General features: G+C 44.5%; 1 protein-coding gene across 7 annotated transcripts in view; it reads right to left on the reverse strand.

Moving 5' to 3' along the window:
- Fbxo25 (F-box protein 25) overlaps window positions 1-21,305 on the reverse strand; it is a 52,600-nt gene that overhangs the window by 15,614 nt on the left and 15,681 nt on the right. For all 7 annotated transcript variants that reach the window (XM_026382143.2, XM_026382145.2, XM_026382142.2 and 4 more), the window contains exons 3-5: window positions 7,543-7,646; window positions 6,720-6,769; window positions 4,105-4,197 (exon numbers count right to left, since the gene is read on the reverse strand). In XM_026382143.2, the coding sequence (XP_026237928.2) occupies window positions 4,105-4,197; window positions 6,720-6,769; window positions 7,543-7,646 (247 nt within the window). The remainder of the gene's footprint in view (window positions 1-4,104; window positions 4,198-6,719; window positions 6,770-7,542; window positions 7,647-21,305) is intronic.

The following is a 21,305-nucleotide window of genomic DNA, read 5'->3' on the forward strand; positions in this document are numbered from 1 at the left end:
CAGACCAGAACACAAACAGCTCCTGTTCCTCAAAGGAAAGAGAAAAGAAAGTCATCATACCCTGTTTCTCACCTATAAGAACAGTGAGGGCCGCAGAAGGGAGGTCCTGCAGTAGGTGGGGCTTCTAAGGTCAAGATCATTTCCATCTCCTGCCTAGGATGCCTGCCTCCTTTCCAGCCAGCTCCAGGCCACCTGGCATGTGGCACGCAAGGAGGAGGACTCTCCTATTACCCCGGATAGCCAGAGGATGTGCAGAGCAGCACGCCAAACACCGAAACAGGGAGAATCACACTCAAACCTTCTTAACACCAAATGCCAAATATCAACAGATCGACTCCACGAGCCACCCCTCGGTGTCCTTGGTCCCCCGGGCACAGTTCGAGTTACAACTGAGCTCCAGGGGAGGAGCCTGCAGGGACAGTAGCAGGTATCCCAGGAGATGATGACCCCCACCTGCAACACAAATGACACTTTCCAGTATTAGGCCTGAAAAAAGCTTCAGAAAGATGCCAAAGTCACTCGCACAAGGCTTAGACTGGTCACCCCGGAGGGCTCACTCATGGACCCACCTGGGCCAACACCAGCATCTGCAAACTAAGATGATCCCGGGCAAAGTGATAATTAAGATAAAAGGGCAAAAGACACAATTTACAAGGAAAATACAACAACCCTAAGTTTCGATATAGCTCTAAAGCAAAATTTTTTCGCATTTTGAAAATCTTGTTTAAAACAAAAATATTGTGGAAGATTTTTATTTATCTCTTAAAATTTGACAATTTTAAACAAGGACACAGAAAAACTAAGTAATCACCAAAAATTGATCACCAAAAATTGTATCTTAAATAGTAAAAGTTATATCCTTCAAATAGAGAATTTGTATTACTTCATATGTCAGAATATTATGAGAACCATCTATGAAAATGGCCACAGAGGAAAATGTGATCATATCAAAGAGGCCAGTCTCTGTTGATCATGCAGCTCAAATTCAGTAAGGCCAAACAAAACCATGGCTTCTGACTCCCTGGGCATGAGAGGGTGGAGGAGGGCAGCCAGCCTCAGCTCTGTCTTATTTCTAAGTTCGTCTCACAGCACGATGTGCACTGGGCAGAGCAAAGCAGCTGTGCTCCAATCTGACTTCTGGACTCACCAGATTCCCACGTGAGCATGAACTGAGCTGCAATCACAGGGGCATCACTTGAAGTCCTTGATTTGATGGCCTTTGATTCTCATGATGCCTGTGAGGCAGTGGTCACCATCATCCCTGATGCATGGATAACAGAAAAAGATGCAGAGAGAAAGAACAGCCCAAAGTCACAGCTGCGATGGGTGGAGCCAGTGTAGCAGTTTGGCTTCAGGGCTCCCCACCTCCTGGCTGGCTGCCCTGTAGCTCTCCATAACCTCCCATGGCATGAAGTTTGCTCATTTGATTTTGAGGTCATTTTCACTGTCTTTAACTCAAAATGAACAGAACCTGTGGTCCTTGGGGCTGCTGACTCTCTGAACCTGTGTGCAGTTTGTGGTTTCAAGGGTGGCTGGCCAGAGCCTCAGCAGCTACCTGCAGACCTCCACAGGCTCCTGCCCTCAGGTGCTCCAGCAGAGCTCCCTCCTGGACCACCCTTCATTCACTTACAATCCAGACGGGACTCGCCTTGTCCACAGACTTATGGCACTGGCAGAAAGACAGAGTGTTACTTCCCCCCAAGCCAACTACTTTCTAACTTATGTTCTAATTTTGTAAAAGCATCCTTAGTTGCTGCATTAGGCGTGCTCCACAAGTCACCTTGCTGAGAGGATAAAGTTGCTGAGTTAAACAAAAGCAAGAGGGGCTGGGAATGTGGCTCAGGTGGTAGCGCGCCCGTCTGGCGTGCGTGCGGCCCGGGTTCAATCCCCAGCCCCACATACCAACAAAGATGTTGTGTCCGCCGAGAACTAAGAAATAAATATTAAAATTTCTCTCTCTCTCTCCTCTCTCACTCTCTCTTTAAAAAAAAAAATAAACAACAACAAAAAAATAAACAAAAGCAAGAGGGTACAGCACTTGCAAACGGTCTCAAGGCGATTCCAATCTCAAATGGAGCTTGGGGTCCACTGGAAGACAAGCTTTTGTCAGCCCTCACTTGATGAACAAAGCCCATCATTGTCAATTATGCCCAGAGCTACGTGGTCAGACTCACTTCAGTTGCGGTCAGACGCCCATGTCAGAAGAAAGATGCTCCCTTCCAGTGAAGCTGACTTCCACAGCAGGCCCCAAGGCCGGTCTCTCACTGTCCTTCCTTCGGAGCATTAACACACTTTGCTCATGTACTTTCATCCAGCACGTTGTTTTTTAATTTTTATTTTACTTTTTTTAGTTGTTGATGTACCTTTATTTTTTATTTATTTATATGTGACGCTGAGGATGGAACCCAGCGCCTCACACATGCTAGGCAAGCACTCTGCCACTGAGCCACAACCCTGGCCCCTAGCAGGTTTGTTAAGGGGGAAAATTATATAAATACCTGGAGTTCATCAAATAGGCTACTTTCAATCACAAATCAACCACTTAATAAAGGTTTTCAAAATATATAAATGCATCCTTTTCTGCATAAGAAATTCTGCTAACTTGGAAGATGGGAGGACATCCTTTTGTGAAGAATTTTCTTAAAAGGAGAAATAATATGCTCCATGTTTTCTAAGAAACAAGTATTCTTGAAAAGAGAAGGTACTTGTACTTGGCAAAAAATTTTGATGATTTTAGAATGTCCTACTAGCCAGTGCATACTTTAAGCCAAACTTCAGAGAATCCTTAACAGTGGCAAAAGTCAGTGGAGTACCTTACAACAAGCCATGGGAAAGGTGACTGGTTTGCTCTTCTCCCACTCAGGAATAAGAAATGCCTACTGTGTTTGAGGACTCTGTGACACAGCAGGGCTCTGAATGCAGCATGACAACAACACATCAGCCCTTGACTTGTCCCTGTGGCGGCCCGCTGAGCAATGTCCACACAAGCGTTAAGGACGGCACCTTTCAAAGACTTATGTTGACCGACACTGTTTTCAAATGTCTCTGGATGACTGAGAAGCCACTTGCTTTCTATCACAGTTTTCAGAATCATGGGAAATGAAGTGTCAACAACGTCTCCTGGTGCCAGGACAGTGAGATTTGGTTTCTGTCCTTGTCTTCTCACCCTGCATCCTGATGGTAAAGGACCTACTATGTGCAGCCTAGTCCTTGCCCACTGCCACCTCAAGAGAAGACAGAAGACGAGGGAACAGCAGCAGCCCTTAAGGTGGGTCCCAAACTCCCACACACCATGCACAAGGAGGCTCAATCACTTTGAGGTCCCTTAGCAGAGGAGTGGAGCCGCTCCCCTGAGCGGTCCTCCACAGGTGCTCGCCCTCTGCATCCTCACCATGCACAGCCAAGGAGGCTGAGGCTACTAAGCCACCTCAGGAGAGAGGTGAAATGTCTTTGAAACCTCATAATACAGATGTCTTGGCCCACGGTGGCTTTCTAGGTTTCCAACCTCATTACTGAACAGATCTGAGAAACTGGGAGACAGGGACGAGATCTCAGGGCTAAAAAGACTGGGGAGTGATTCCCAGGGTTGTAAAAGTCTGAATGAAGACAAGAGTGACCAACTCTACCTACAGTAAGACCAAAGGGGAAAATACAATCATGCATAGCAAAGAAGGGTCAGAGGCTTGACCAAAACACACCATCTCTGATGTCCTGCCTCATGACCCATCTGTAGGCATAGCAGGATGTGCTGGAGAAAGCCTGCTTTCCCAGTAACTAAAGCTAAGGTGTGGCCCCTGGGAACTCAGAGCCCAGGGTGGCAGGGATAGCCTGCGGGAGGGAGGTCCCTGACTCCTGTGTTCCTTCCTGAATATGCCTTTTTCTTCCTACAGCCAGTGGGAAGATCTTGCTGCAGCTGCAAGAAGCATCTTGGGTACTTCATATTCATCATCTTCAAAACAGGTATGAAAGAATCATCAAAGCATTTTTTTTTCTCCTTCTATAGTACTGGGATTGAACCCAGGGCCTAGTGTACGCTAGGCAAGTGCTCTCCCACTGAGCCGCGTCCCAGACTTAGCAAGGCTATTTTTGAAATAGAAAACTTACTTTGACCACATATGTAAACCTCCGGATATCCTGGATGGCACTGGAGAAGTCCAGGCGGTTGAACGCCTCCCCTAGAGTGCAGTAGCCGTGCCTCTGAAAAGCAGGGGAGTGAGATTAGTCAGTGGTCAGCACAGTCAACAATCAATGGCTGCCTGGCCAGGTGGACATGTTTTAAAGTTGATGCAAAGTACATCTGCTTTCATACAGAAGATTTCTTCCATATGTATTTACAGAATCCCTCAGTGGCTTCTTTTTAAAATTTTTAAAAATGTTATTCATTTATATGCAGTAATGAGAATCGAACCCAGTGCCTCACACTGTTAGGCAAGCGCTCTACCACTGAGCCACAATCCCAGCCCCTGGCTGTCTTCTTTTGCTATGGACAGGTAGGGCAGATACAAATAGGCCCAAGGATGCTGGCATTGCACATGCTAGAGAAGGATTTCCCTGCAGGGAGGTCTGTACTGCCCAGGGCTGGGAATGTGCTATGGTTAAGGTGGGTCCCAAACTCCTACCCACCATGCACCAGGAGGCTCAGTCACAAGGTGCAAGGCTCAGAGGGCCCCCTGGCTGTGGGTGAGAGGTCTGAAGGCATGTGGTGGATCTGAGGATGGCAAGTTTCCAAGATAGGGGTATGGGTGCCCAGCACCCAAAACAAAAAAGCTGGTAATGAGATCAAAGGTCTAACTGAAGCTGAAGAGTACTCTCCTACCCTGCAGACCTCCCTTAATGGAGACCTTGTACTCCCCAGTCTGCAGAACTCCACCTTTGTTTCACATACCTAATGTCTATAAGTAGGGTTTTAATTCAGAGTTGTGGGGACATGTGAACTGGAGGACAATGACAGGAACTGTAAGAAGTGACAGATGACTCCCCAGATTCCAAACAGGCCAGTGGGGCTGGACTGGGGGCAGCTGGGGCAGCAGAATGTCTGCTGGTCTCAGACACGGCCTTGGAGGCACTCCTGGTTGCGTGTCCACGCCAAGGGTAGTCCTAATGTGTGCAGAGACCAACCCCACGCTTATCTGAAACAGTCAACATACGTGTCCACTGAGCATCTCTTGTGCAGAATGCTTTCCTAGGGCATTTCCATTGTATGGTGAAGCCAAGCATAAACAGATGCAGACTGCAACCTAATACATCAGATACATCCCAGCTTACAGTCTAAATTTCTTCCTTTTTGAATGAATGACATTCTAAATGTTGGTGCAGACACCTCTTCCAGACAGCTATCATCTCACAACAGGAATGGGTCTGGTTCAGAGTGAACCACACAAGTGTGCTTGCCTTTGCAGGCCACGTGGGTGTATACCAGGTATAAGTAGGAAGGTGTGGTGGTGGGGGGGATGAGGACCTATTAGCTCCCAGTGCCAGTCCTGGGCAATCCCAAGCTCATTAGACACTAACCAAGGACTCCTGGACATCCCTGTTGCCTCAACACAAATTCCAGTTGCGATTTGTGCAGTAACGCACAGAAGGTGAAATACTGAATTGTCTTTTACAAGCTCCACACCTTGTTTTGTACAAAGTAGGTTAGATTCTGTCAATCTTCCCATGGCGTCCCAGAGTACGTGTTAAGAACTAGAGTCATGTTATACCCATTTAACAATACTAACCACCACCAAATAGGTCAATAGTTTTCTCAGAATCAAATCCCTAAGTTTCTAGGCTGCTGGGCTAGTTTAAAGATATCCACTGTTAACACTTCCAGGACACTTAACTCATCCTAACTTTTACCATGTACTAAATAATTCCTCCCCGGATTACTTTCCCCAACAGCTGTGAATGGAAGCAAATGCACAGTTTTGAGAGGGGTAAATAAGGGCCAGGCTTCCTTGGCACTAAGGAGAGAGAAAGGAAACAGAGCTGGAAGCTAATGAGGGCTTGATGGCTCTTAAGGAAGCTTTGCTGACCTGGAAATCAAAGGCTGGCAAGCACTCCCACTGCTCTGCTGCTCCAGTCGAGAGCAATTCCATAGGAGTCAGTCTCCACACAAAAAGAGGGGCTCAATGGTCACCCTCACTCCAACACACACACATCAGAGCAAGGAGCATCCTCACCTGTAGCCATGGCTCCCACCAACAGAATACACCTCACAACCTGGTCTGAAATAACCACCCTGGGTTCAGAGATGTACAGGGGATCATGCAGTGTGTGCGCAGACACACACACACACCACGCATGCACACGTAACAAATATGCAGAGCAAATACCACAAATACCATACATATGCACACACCACACATATGCACACACCATACATCACATATATATATACACACACACACACACACCCCACATCCCATATATCAGATGCATGACAAAACATACACAACACACAATGCATATATGCACACACAACACACACAATCAGGTAGAATATGCACTACAAACACATCCACCTATGTGCACATGCACACATTCACAACCCACAGTCATACCTATGCACACGCACACAACTGTGAATCATCGCTTCAAACGCTACTCACATATACACACCTATCAGAATGTGAATCACAAACCTGATATTCAAAAACAATAACTTCTTTAAGGTGACATTACATATTCAACAGAGGCTATTCGGGATAGGCTCCTATTTATAATAAAATACTTACTTCTTTTGTGCTTTCTTTATGGACATAGATCCATTTTTCACGATAAAAACCTGAAATAAAAATCAACTCTGTTTTTAAAACATGCAAGTTATTTCAAGATGAAGATCTTAAAGGAACCTCAGCAGTGGACATGTAACTAAGTTACTGGCTGCATTATAGGAACAAAGGTGCTTTCCGTGGGGCAAGGGAAACTGAAATGCCTTGTCCCTGAAGGGCTGAGGGTGCTGAGAGACCGAAGTGGAAATGACATCAGATGGCCCCCATCTCAGCAGCTGAAGAGAAAACTAGTGCTAGTGGTGGCTGCAGGGACATCAGAGCGTGAATAACGAGGAACTACACATCCAACCCTCCTTCTGCACCTGGACGCCTCTGTGTTCCACAAACAAAGCCTCTCCCTGATGCCTGCCTTCTCACACCGGGAAGGTGTCAGAGACTGCTCTGGATGCTGCCAGGAGAGTTCCTGTGCCCTTCTACCTGTGCAGCCTCCCACGTCCCTAACCCCAGCTCCTCCCACGTCTAGTCCTGCCCCGAATGTCCTCCCCTTTTCTGTTGGCTTCCCTGCTCAGGAAGGGACTCAACTGTGACCACCCTCAGGATGGGGGGCAGCGTTGTGGGTTTTGCCATCTTCTGTTTGTATGAACCCTAAAATTCAAACGATGGAAATATACGTCTGATCACTAACTCAGCAGGCAACACTGGACAGAGTGCTTGCTGACACACCCACAGCACTGCTCATTTTTAAAAGGTGGCACAGCCAAAGCAATCAGGCATCTCAACATACTCAACAAGCACAACATCGTAGTATTGTGGAAAATGATCTTACTTTGAGTATTTGTGTCATTTCTGAAATGGTCCTTTTTCCTTTTTTTGGACGCATATTCACATTCTTCATTATTGAATATCTCTTCATCTTCACTATTTAACATACTGAAATAAAGGTACATTTTTTTAAAAGAGAGAGAGAGATAGAGAAAATTTTTTAATATTTACTTTTTAGTTTTCGGTGAACACAACATCGTTATTTTTTTTATTTTTATGTGGTGCTGAGGATCGAACCCAGTGCCTGGCGCATGCCAGGCGAGCGTGTTACTGCTTGAGCCACATCCCCAGCCCCTAAAGATACATTTTATTAAAATATTTTCCCAGAGAGACCTCTACTTGGCTTTTTTTAATAAACCACATAATAAATATCTGATTTGCAATTCAGAGACCAAAATAAAAATCATGTTAAATCAGAGATAAATCATGAGCTTCAATGTACCAGGGTAAGGTCTAATATTCTGTTTTCACTTTGAGAAATCAGGGATGTGCCCGGGTTCTTTGGAGAATGTTACATGCATTAGAATCTCCCAAGGGTTCTGAGACGTTCAGTCAAGGCAGTCTGAGACATCAAAATGCTCCATCAAAACAGAGACCAGACACAAAACCATGAATTTTGTGGCCATGTAATGCCTGATCTGCTGACCACAGATGTGTCAGCTGCACCCTGACACATGTAGCAATGTCAGCATCCCTGCCGTCCCCTCATCTTAAAGACATAACTGAGGCTAATCAGCCTGTGGAACGTTTGCTTGATAAGCACCAACCAAACCAGAAGAAACAGACATTTTAACCACTAAAATATTCTGAAATTTTCTAATACTTCTCCTTTTTTATGAAATAAGGAAATAAAACCACAAGGCAATAAATAACTAAGCAATGCGAACACCTTTTCTTCAGAAAGTTTCTCCACTGTAGTGAGAAAAAACACAAACTGCAATCCACATCATCAGCACTCAGGATGCTTGAGATTTCTATTTTCAACACACTGAGCACCGAGGCTATTCTTGGCCTGGAAGTGTAGAGAATGCACTGTGGGGACGAGCTGGCGGGTGGAGGCTAGGGAAGCACTCAGAGCCAACCCAACACTGCCTCCTTGCCCTCCGGTGTTCCGGAGGAGAGAACTGTGAAGAAGTCCCTTTCACTCACCAGTGTTGGCTTCCCCCTGAATCTGCTCACCACTGTCAGCACAGGCAGCCCTGGACAGAGTGCGCCTGGAGCACAGGACACAGTGCGCCTGCCCGCTGCCTCCCCGGCACCTCATCCTACCCTAGCTTGTGTCACTGATTCAAATACTGAATGGAGACAATTTTGAACCACAAAAGGTTTTCCAGCTAAAGTCACAAACACACTGAGGAAAAGCAGAAATTCACTGCTCTCCAGAAATAGTGCCATAAAAACAAGCAGGAGGCAGAAAAGGGTGGCTGACCAGGCCTTCCGCCAGGGGAGGCACACCTCGTACACCCCAGCACAGGGCAGCACAAGTCCTACAGCCAGATTTAACCTGCCCACAGGTGGGAGGCCACTTCCACAGAGGAAAAAATCCATCTTGTTCCTGGCTGCCTGCAGTGATGTGCCTTCCATCAGCCTGGCGATGCCACACTAGTGGGCCCTGCAGGGGCACTTCCTTGGCACTGTGGGCACGGCAGGGCTCAGAGGACTTTGGGGTTAAGCCCAGAGCCCCACAGTGATATCCAAGAGAAGTAGCCAGTCTGGAGAAACTACACTTAGTTTCTATATTTATAAAGTATTGAAAACAAGGGGTAAAAGGCCATGATTTTGGGGAGTGGGTGTTATACTGTCAGGTAAACTAAAATGTAAAAGTGGGAAAGAAATATGATGCCTCTAAAACTAACCTCCAATTGTATAAATACTAGTAGGGCAGTATTTAATGTTGCACAGGTCGTTCACTCTGCATGCACATAGCAAACACTTCCTCTTCTTATGGCCTTTGGCTTTATGAGCAATAAATATCACCTACCCTGGCTTAAAAAACCAAGGAAGCTTCAAGAAACAAAACCCAACAACTCAATTAAAAAATAGGAAAAGGACTTCAATCGATATTTTTCTCAAGAAGAAATATGAATGGCCAATAAACACATGAAAACATGTTCAGCATCACAATTAGATATTACCTTACATCCATCAGAAGGGCTACTGTCCAAAAACAGAAAGTAATTGTTGGCAAGAATGTGGAGAGATTGAAATTCTTGTGCACTGTTGGCAGGAATGTTAAATGGTGCAGCCGCCATGGAAAACAGAACAGCAGATTTACCACATGGCCCAGCAAGTCCCTTCTGGGTATCCATCTGCACGTATCTGCACTCCTTCACTTACAGCAGCTGGATCACAACATCGAAGCCTGGAAGCAATCCACATGCCCACTGACAGACATTGAATAAACAAAAGATGGCAAGTCCACACAGTGGACTATTACTCAGCCTTAAAATGTGACAGAGGGCTGGGGATGTGGCTCAGTGGTTAAGTACCCAAAAAAGGGGATACTGACATGCTACAACTATGCTGGGCAGACGAGCCAGTACAGAACAGACGCCATCTGTTTTCACCTCACGAGGTGCTTAGTCATTAAATCACGGAGGCAGAGGGTGGGATGGGGTACTGAGAGCTGAAGGAGGGACAGGAGTTGGTGTTTAGTGGGCACAGAGTATCAGTTTGGGGAGATGAAGGGCTCTGGAGGTGGAGGTGTGACAGGAGCACAGCAATGTGGCTGTCCTTGTGCCATGCCCCTGAACTGAATGCCTAGACGTGGCTGAGGGGTAAACTTTAGGTAGTGTGTATCTTGCCACATGGGAGGGGGCAGCATGCTTGACTTGTCCTGTCCAGATCGCCCAGGGGGTGTGCTGGGCAGGAGGAAGGGCTGATCCATGGGACCTCACACAATATCATGAGCGGACAGCAAGGTTCACACACTTGCAAGAACCTCAGGACAGTTGCACGTTCATCGCATGCCTGAGCTGGCAGCTTCCCCTCCTGCACCTACAGGCCCTCACCTTCTCCTTAGGAGCACACTCAAGAGCAACACTCCTTCAGGGTTGTTCTATAAACCATGGGGCACAACTTTCCCCAGTGCAGACAAATCAATAGACGGCTCCCAAGAGGAAGCACAGAGCTCAGCACTCAGCAGCTCGTTCCTGCAGCCCAGTTCCAGGAGTGAGCAGTGCTTCACTGCACCCCATGTGACCTAACATTTCCCTCGGCTACAGCGTTCCAACAGGGACATTTCAGGAAGCATGTGTTTTCTCAGATGACATTTCCTGAAAAGGTGGTAACAGGTCTTTGGCTTCAAGGCCATTCTGTGGCATGCGGCTTAGGCCATCTCTCCAAACTGCCTTCACTCTCTACCTGCGTAGAAGATGACAGGAGGGGAACCTCCAATTTCTACAGTGACCAGTTAAGTGTAGCAGTTCTCCACTCATTGTGGTAAGATATATCACAAACACCTGTGATCTCAGCAGCTCAGGAGGCTAAGGCAGGAGGACTGCAAGTATGAGCCCAACCTCAGCAATGAAGCAAGGCCCTAAGCAAATTAGCAAGACCCGGTCTCAAAATAAAAAATAAAAAGGGCTGAAGAGGTGGCTCAGTGTATGCCTCCAGGTTCAATCTTCAATACCCAATTAAAAAAATATATATATATATGTAAAAAAATAAAAAATATATATATAAAATAAAACTTTTGCTGCTATTAAAAAACATTACCAAGATTAACACTCTTGCAAACAATGCAAGAGTGTGAAATGAAAAGAATCCCTGGCTGAACTCACCCCTGAATTAGCTGAACTTCTAGATTCCTCTTTTTTTCTTGAGCTGTCTATGAAAGAGAGCTTGATGTGGGTGGGCAGTTCACCTCCACAGAAGCCAGCTCTCTCCCTCTGCTCCTCTGCCCACCTGCTCTGAACATCCCAGTGTGCCCCAGACAGGACAGGGTCTGTGTGAGTCTGGTGGCACTAACAGTCCTGTTGTGACTACTACTGGATCTGGGTGCTGCTGACCAGTACCTTGTGCCTCCTATACTCTGAACACCCCCACTCCTGGGGCCTGGCCTGACCCTAGCCATGGGGCCTACTGCTTCCTGTGTCTCAGACCCTTTCAGGGAGAGTAGCCCCCATTTCTCAAGAACAGTAGATACTTCCTACCAGAAACAGAGCCTGGGGGTCCCGGATGAGGGTGTCAGAGGGCTGCTTCCCTGTGTCCTCCCTCCCCGGTTTTCAGGCAAGCCTTCTCCTGTGTCCCCACAGGCCCTTCCTCTTCTGCTTCCTACAAGGACAGTCCCAGGATCAGGATGCACGCTCACAAACTCACCTCCTCCACGGCCCCTAAATATAGCTGGGGTTGGGGGTGCTGTGACATTTGGAACATGTTCTGTCCACAGTGCACAAGAGAGTCATCTTTTTACCCTCCTAGGGTTTGACACAGAAGGGGAGACTTCTTGAAGTCAGAATCTTATAAACTGATTGTAATAGTTTGGATGATGGCTCCTCCAAAGACATCTGAGTCCTAACCTGTGTGACTCTATGTAGAAAATAGATCTTTTCAGGGAAGGACACTGAGATGAGGCTCTCTTGGACTGGTCAAGCACTGGTATGTTCTTGAGCAGAGAAGAGCTGCACAGGGAGAGGCATGTGACAGCCAAGGTGGAGAACGGGGTGGTGTTTCCACCAGCCAAGACAAAGGAGGTGTGGGTGGTGCTCTCCAGAGCCCCAGAGGACCAGCTCTGCCTGGCCCCTGATTTTGGACTCTGGCTCCGAACCTGTGAGCACATGTAATCTCTGATATTTCAAGCCACTGGGCTGAAGTCATGGGCCCTGGAAAACTCTCAGGTTGACTCTGATCTTGAAAGTGTGCTGTGCCAGACACCTGCCACCCATAGGGGAGACCAAGCAATAAGCAGCCGTCTGATATTTTCTTTGAAGGCAAAGGCTCGCATCATTCATTTTCCTAATATAATGCTACTTTCTTGCCACTGTATTCGTAAAAAGATATTCTAAGGGCTGGGGCTGTGGCTGTGGCTCAGCAGTAGTGCACTTGTCTGGCATATGTGAGGCACTGGGTTCGATTCTCAGCACCTCATATAAATAAATAAAATAAAGGTCTATCAACAACTAAAAAAATATTAAAAAAAGATATTCCAAAAGAAAAAGTCCAATTTTCTATAAGTTCAAAAGAAAGAGCAAAGCGAAACCTATTTTTTTAGATTCATACTTCTTTTCTCACATGCAGTCTAGGAACCTAAGGGCACTTGTTATGTGGCAGGAAGGCGAAACAGCCAGGGTGCATGGAATAGAGGTAAGGGGCCAGGAGCAGATTCAGGACCCGACACACTCACTGTACTGCACACCAGACCATCAGCCGGAGGAGAACACTGTGAGCTTCCAAGGGGACTCTCTGCATTGACATCAGAGGAGGAAGCCATGAAAGCATCACATATGTACAGGGCAGGCAGTGCGGCCCTCACTCCCGACTTCCCATGAGGTGCCGGACCTTGCCCCCTGGACCATTTCACCTGCATGGACAGAAGCTCCCCAGATCACAGCGGCGTGTCACCATTGCTGCGGGGTCTATAAACTTCTCCCGCCTCGAGCAGGTATGTCCATGAAATGGGGATGAGCAACCTGAACTAGTTAGAAGTTCTGTAGGTTCACAGGCACTGGACCGAGTAGGCTCAGTCATGTAGATAAGATATCCAAGGGAAACATGGGAGCCAAAGATTTAAAATCTGAATCAAAAACTGTCAGGTCAGGCTGACCTGAGCATGCAAACAAGCAGTACTGTGACAGGAGCAAGGGAACTACTGAAGACAGGCTCGGAGGCCAAGCTGATAGGCTGAGACCACAGAACCTGGTGGTGACAAAGGTGTAACAGGCAGTGGCTCTGCTCAGATAAGCAACAAACAGACAAACAACCCAGTGGTGTGGGGGGAGGTGTCAGATGCCAACCAGGCACAAAGGGGACAAGGCCACTTTGGAAAAGATGTGGGGAGAGGGGGCTACCAGATGACTGCAATACCATGGTCTGTCAGCAGCCAAGAGGAGGTTCCAAAACCAAGGAACTAAGGGCATGACATATGGACATCAGCACAAACATTAGAAGAACAGCCACCCTAACTGCCAAAACAGCAAAAGCAAATACTTAGAACACAGTGTGATAGGCAGCCTCCAGTTACTTGTGATGTTAAAAAATATACCTACAAAGAGAGATGCAGATGTAGATGCATGCTGCACACTGAGATGTAGACACAGGTGTGCAGACACACAAACATGTTACGTACACATACACAGATATACATACACATTATGCACAGAGACGCAGGCATAGACACATGTTACAGGTGGAAAGATGCAGACAGATAAACCCAGAGATTCAGGGGTGGGCACATTTCATGCAGAGATATGCAGGCTTGGGCAACATTATGTGCAGAAAGATGCAGACATAGGCACGTGTTATGTGCAGAGAGAGACATGCAGACGTGGGCATGTGTAACACACAAAAAGCATTAACCTGAGAGACCAGAGGCCAAACAGAGCAGGTGTTCAACAGCTCCTCCCACCTGTCATAAGGAAAAGAGCTTAAGACTGACTCACAGAGCAAACTCAAACATCACAACTGAATGTAAAATTCAGCCACAACAGGTTGGGGAAGGCTAGGGTTGCAGCTCAGTTGGTAGAGCACTTACCCAGCCTGTGTGAGGCACTGGGTTCGATCCTCAGCACCACATAAAGCAATAAAATAAAGATATTATATCCATCTATTATAAAAAAATATTAAAAAAAAAGTTTGGGGAAATGCATATGGACCTAAGAAAAACAGTGAGCACAGAAAACTATAGCACCAAATGTCTGTATAAAATTTAAATAATGAGAATAAATTATTTAAACATATAATTTAAAAACTCGTGAATGTTAATGAAAAGAAGGGAAAGAATTATTAAAGATGAAAGCAGATTTAAAATAAGACTAGGGGCTAGGGTTGTGGCTCAGAGGTAGAGCGCTTGCCTAGCACAAACAAGGCACTAGGTTCGATCCTCAACACCATGTAAATGTAAAATGAAGATATTGTGTCCACCTAAAAACTAAAAAAAGTAAATTAAAAAAAAGAAAAAAAGTTTTTTTAAAAAAGACTAGAAATAAAAAAGTAATCTAAAAACTATTTCTCTGCAGAAAACAGTCAAGAAGAACAAAAATTAGATATGTTAGGGAAAAAAATAAAGTACAGATACATGACAGCATCAACGATGAGAGGAAAATCACAAATGCTAACTGATAAACTTATGAAGTAAATAAGCTAGAAGTAGATGAAGTATTATTTAAGAAAATATATGTGCATAAATTTAATGCTATTCCAATAAGATGGCTATTTTTTCTTAAGAGTTAGACAAATTGACCGTGGAGCTCATTCCCAGAGTCCTCTGGCCACCCCAGGTCTAAACTGCCAGGAGTTTCTCCAGGGTTCCCGCAATGCAGAGAAGCGACGGAGGGGCAGTCTGTCAGAACAGAGACCAGGCAGTTCCAGCCACCCAGGGAAATTTGACAGAGGACAATGGAGACCTTCCACACTGCAGAAAAGAGAGGGGAGCCAGTAGGTGTAACAGCGGGATGCTACCTGTTCCTCCTCACACCCAGGACAAAGCCCAAAGGGATTAGATGCACAATTCACACACAGCGGGATGAGAGAGTTTTTAGTAGGGCTCAGGGAATCTACCCTATTATGAACCTCATGTTTCTGCCTCCTACTCCTAAACAGCCCCTCTCCAGATTCTGGGGGTACTCAGGCCCCTGGGTACCCCAGGGCTCCTGGCAGCACAGCTAGCATGCCTGTGACACTGCTTCTTACCTCTGTCCTGCCTGTTCGTTCCCTTGGTGAGGGCTAGCGAGCCACTCAGATTTCCAGAACGAGTGGTCCTGGGTTTGCATCCAGCCTCCCCTTCTGTCACACAGCCATGGAGCCAGGACCAAAGCCAGGAAATGCCACCGACTCAGCTGTGGCATTACCCGCTGGTCTCCCATCAGTCCCTGGCTGGAGTCCCCAGGACCTACCCTGCCTCTGGATGACCCAACCCTGTGCCATGACAATTTCAGTATGGTCAGTTACTCTGCGGAGTTCATCAGCCTGGCTGGTGTTCTTTCCTGGGAAGAATGGCACAGGGGACTGGTGGTTCCCAGCCACATGTGTGCCGCCAGCCCTGGGAGTTGGCGAGGTGGCACTGCCATACAGAGCTGTCGACTGCTCCTTGGGATGAAAGGTGCCCTGGGGGATTGCTGACAGATGGGTTGCTCTAGCCTTTCACCTACCTGCTGGGCACCTGGGAAGGCTGGGTGGCAACAGCCATGCTTTCCTCATGGTCACTTTTACATCCTTCTTCCTCTGAAGTCTTCCGTAAGAGAATTCTCCCTCATCCCTCATTTATTCATGTATTCAGTTATCAACTCAAACTCGGGAATATTTACTTTCTCTTATGGCTATAATTCAGTACTATAAGGTCTATTTTACTTATTTTTATTTTTTAAAGAATGAATATTCTTTATTATTTCCTTTATGGATGTCCTGGATTTTATGCAATTTACCAAACGATTTGCTTTTGGGGCTCTACTTTTAATTGATTTTAAAAAATAAGTGACAGCGGAATGCATTACAATTCTTATTACACATATATGGCACAATTTTTCATACCTCTGGTTGTATGTGAGGTATGTTCACACCAATTCATGTCTTCATAACATGTACTTTGAATAATGATGTCCATCACATTCCACCATCATTGCTAACCCCTTGCCCCCTCCCTTCCCCCGCCGCCCTATCTAATAGAGTTTTGTCTATTCCTCCCATGCTCTCCCTCCCTACCCCACTATGAATCAGCCTCCTTATATCAGAGAAAACATTTGGCTTTTTTTTGGAGATTGGCTAACTTTACTTAGTATTATCTTCTCTAGTGCCATCCATTCACCTGCAAACGCCATGATTTTATTCTCTTTTATCGCTGAGTAAAATTCCATGTGTATATATGCCACATTTTTTTTTTTATCCATTCATCTACTGAGGAGCATCTAGGTTGATTCCACAGTTTAGCTATTGTGAATTGTGCTGCTATAAACATTGATGTGGCTGTAACCCTGTAGTATGCTGTTTTTAAGTCCTTTGGGTATAGACCGAGGAGAGGGATAGCTGGGTCAAATGGTGGTTCCATTCCCAGGTTCCAAGGAATCTCCATACTGCTTTCCATATTGGCTGCACCAATTTGCAGTCCCACCAGCAGTGTATGAGTGTGCCTTTTCCCCCACATCCTCACCAACACTTATTATTGTTTGTCTTCAATAATAGCTGCCATTCTGACTGGAGTAAGATGAAATCTTAGAGTAGTTTTGATTTGCATTTCTCTAATTTCTAGAGATGATGAACATTTTTTTCATATAATTGTTGGTTGATTGTATATCTTCTTCTGAGAAGTGTCTGTTCAGGCCTTTGGCCCATTTATTGATTGGGTTTTTTTTTGGTGCTTAGCTTTTCAAGTTCTTTATATACCCTAGAGATTAGAGCTCTATCTGATGTGTGAGGGGTAAAAATTTGCTCCCAGGTTGTAGGCTCTCTGTTCACCTCACAGATTGTTTCTTGTGCTGAAAAGAAACTTTTTAGACCAAATCCATCCCATTTATTGATTCCTGGTTTTAATTCTTGTGCTACAGGAGTCTTTTTAAGGAAGTTGGGGCCTAATCCCACATGATGAATATTAGGCCTACTTTTTCTTCTATTAGACACAGAATCTCTGGTTTAATTCCTAGGTCCTTGATCCATTTTGAGTTGAGTTTTTCACATGGTGAGAGATAGAGGTTTAATTTCATTTTGTTGTATATGGATCTCCAATTTTCCTAGCACTATTTGTTGAAGAGGCTATCTTTTCTCCAGTGCATGTTTTTGGCACCTTTGTCTAATATAAGATAAATGTTTAAGACAATATGAGATAATATATTTATCTTATATTTAAAGTAATATAAGATAAATGTTTAGTCTCTGTGTCCTCTATTCTGTACCATTGGTCTACCAGTCTATTGTGGTGCCAAATACCATGCTGTGTTTGTTACTATTGCTCTGTAGTATAGTTTAAGGTCTGGTATAGCGATACCACCTGCTTCACTCTTCCTGCTAAGGATTGCTTTAGCTAATCTGGGTCTCTTATTTTTCCAGATGAATTTCATGATGCCATTGGGATTTTGATCAGAATTGCATTAAATCAGTATAGTGCTTTTGGTTGTATGGTCATTTTTATTTATTTATTTATTTTAGTTGTAGTCGTACAAAGTAACTTTATTTTATTTATTTATTTTTATGTGGTGCTGAGACTTGAACCTAGTGCTAGGCGAACACTCTACTGCTGAGCCTCAACCCCAGCCCCAAGTATGGTCATTTTGATAATATTAATTCTGCCTATCCAAGAGCAAGGTAGATCTTTCCATCTTCTAAGGTCTTCTCTGATTTTTCTCCTTAGGGTTCTGTAGTTTTCATTGAATAGATCTTTCACCTCTTTCATTAAGTTGAGTCCCAAGTATTTAATTTTTGTTTGAGGTTACTGTAAATGGGGTATTTCCTCATTTCCCTCTCAGAGGATTTGTCACTGATACACAGAAATGGCTTTGATTTACGGGGGCTGATTTTATATCCTTCTACTTTGCTGAATTCATTTACTGGTTCTAGAAGTTTTCTAGAGGAGGTTTTTGGGTCTTCTAGGTATAGAATCATATTGTCAGCAAATAGTGCTAATTTAAGTTCTTTTTTTCCTCCTTTAATTTCTTTCATCTAATTGCTCTGGCCAGTGTTTCAAGAACTATGGAAGTGGTGAAAATAAACAGAAGTGGTGGGAAAGAGAGCATCCCTGTCTTATTCCAATTTTTAGAGGGAATGCCTTCAGTTTTTCTCCATTTAGAATGATGTTAGCCTGAGGCTTAGTGTAGATAGCCTTTATGATGTTGAGATATGTTCCTGTTATCCCTAGTTTTTCTAGTGTTTTGAACATGAAGGGGTGCTGAATTTTGTCAAATGCTGTTTCTGTATCTATTGAGATAACCATATGATTCTTATCTTTGAGTCTATTGATGTGATGAATTACATTTATTGATTTCCGTATGTAGAGCCAACCTTGCATCCCTGGGATGAATCCCACTTGATCATGGTGCATGATCTTTTTGATATGTTTTTGTATTCGATTTGCCAGAATTTTAGCATCTATGTTCATTAAAGATATTGGTCTGAAGTTTTCTTTCCTTGATGTGTCTTTGCCTGGTTTTGGCATCAGAGTGATATTGGCCTCATAGAATGAGTTTGGAAGTGGTGCCACATAAAAATAAACTGAAGAGTATTGGTATTAGTTCTTCTTTAAAGGTCTTGTAGAACTCGGCTGTGTATCCATCCAGTCCTGGGCTTTTCTTGGTTGGTAGGCTTCTGATGGCATCTTCTATTTCATCACTTGATATTGGTCTTTTTAAATTGTGTATGTCTTCCTAGTTCAATCTGGACAAGTCGTATGACTTAAGAAATTTGTCAGTGCCTTCAGTGTTTTCTATTTTACTGGAATGTAAGTTTTCAAAATAATTCCTAATTATCCTCTGTATTTCTGAAGTGTCTGTTGTGATATTACCTTTTTCATCACGTATGCTGGTAATTTGAGTTTTCTCTCTCCTTCTCTTCATTAGCATGGCTAAGGGTCTGTCAATTTTATTTATTTTTTCAAAGAACCGACTTTTTGTTTTGTCAGTTTTTTTCAATTGTTTCTTTTGTTTCGGTTTCATTGATTTCAGCTCTAATTTTAATTATATCTTGCCTTCTACTGCTTTTATTGTTGATTTGTTCTTTTTCTAGGGCTTTGAGATGTAATGTGAGGTCATTTATTTGTTGACTTTTTGTTCTTTTAAGGAATTAACTCCATGCAATGAACTTTCCTCTTTGTACTGCTTTCATAGTGTCCCAGAGATTTTGATATGTTGTGTCTATGTTCTCATTTATATCCCATATTTCTTGAATGTTCTGCCCGTGGTTTCTTACCATTATCACTGTGTAATCTACGTTCTTTTCAAGATTATATATTTTATCTTCATTGTCTGATGTCCTCTCTTTCAAGTGGTCTACTCTGTTGGTGATGCTTTCATTTGAGCTTTTAATGTGGATTATTGTTTCTTTCATTTCAAGAATTTCTGTTTGTTTGTTTGTTTTAGCACCTCTCTCTCCCTGTTGAGGTGATCTTTTGCTTCCTGTATTTGTTTATGGAGCTCCTTGTCAAAGTGATCTTTCACTGCTTGTATTTGTTCCCTTATATCTTCCTTGAGTTCACAGAACATTTAACCACATACATCCTGAACTTTTTCTCTGTCATTCCTCCTGCTGTGGCTGCCAATGATCCTCACGATGTGGTGTCCTGATCTGTTTGGGGCACTTTCTTCCCTTGTCTATTCATGTTGCTCCTGTGTCTTCCTTTCCAGCTCTGTGGGCCTGGGGTGTTAATTGTTTTTACCCTATAGGTAAATTCTCTTATTGTTGAATTTTAAGTGCTTTTTTTTTTTTTTGGTAATGCTCTTGTAGGGTCCCAAGATCCCTCCTTTGTGGGGAAGGACAATGTTATCAGATCCCAGTATCAACGATATACCATCTATGAACAATCTATTGTTGTTAAGACATTAACAGTTTAGTCTCAATGTTCAGAAATGTTGGATTCAATTATTATCTAAAATATAATCAGTAGTTTTGTAAAAGGGTTTAGAGTTTCTCACGGTGGACAATGAACTGGGGGTGGGCATAGGACGATATGCTGAGGATGTAGGACGTGAGGATCCAGAGTTAATACACCTTAGGAAGTGTAAAAGAGAAATCTAATGAAGAGGGTTAGTAGCAAGAAAATAGACAGCAAGTAATTTAGGGTAGACAAGTACGTGGGAAGACAGTAGAGTACATAAATAGTAAAATTTGGAGGGGAAAGAAAAATGAAAGAAAAAAAAGGCATATACAACACCTCTATATAATTAATATTATTCAGATGACTCAGCCCTCAAAATCCTATTTCTTGCAAAGTTCTTGGTTTCACATATGTTGGGGATGTGAGGGCTGGAGGATAGACAGGTAGAAGAGAAAGAAAAAAAATATTTGAAGGAAGAAACGAAGGTTGTTGCTAGTTTTAGAGATCCGTATCTTTTCTGCTTCTCTTCTCACCAATAGGTGGGATTATCTGTTGTAAGCTGGTGTCTCTGCCCTCAGGATGGTGGAGGTAACCAGGGTGGGAAGACTGGTCCTGGTGTAGGGCGCCTGGAAGCGGGGAGTGCCACCTGCCAGTTCCCGCAGGAAGATTACACCTCACAGGTCTCTTTTGGGGACTGCTCATATGACTTAAGTGCCCGGTACTATTTCCCTCTCTTGTTTGGAGATTTCCCAGTCCCTGGTCTCTCTGTTAGGATCCAATCTTTAGCCCCATCTCCCTCTCCCTTAGTTCCCACCTGCGGGACCTCTCACACCAAGGCTCATAGGAGGTGGGCAGCACCCTGGTTGCACTGCACACCTACCCAACTCAGAACTGTTTCTGTGCTGGGTGGTTACTGTGCTATCACCACTGGGATGGGATCAGGGGGAAGTCCTATACCTGGTACCTGGCTATCAGAGATCTGATCTGGGAGCTGCCCTCACCAAATATGGCAAGAAAGGTCACCCAAGATGGGGGCGGTCTGCTTCCAGCGCTGGGGTGTTTGGTGAGGAGGGGGAGCCGGGTGATAGTGTCGTATG

This window comes from Urocitellus parryii, chromosome 14 (genome assembly GCF_045843805.1).
Source record: "Urocitellus parryii isolate mUroPar1 chromosome 14, mUroPar1.hap1, whole genome shotgun sequence".
Taxonomy (NCBI): Eukaryota; Metazoa; Chordata; class Mammalia; order Rodentia; family Sciuridae; genus Urocitellus; species Urocitellus parryii.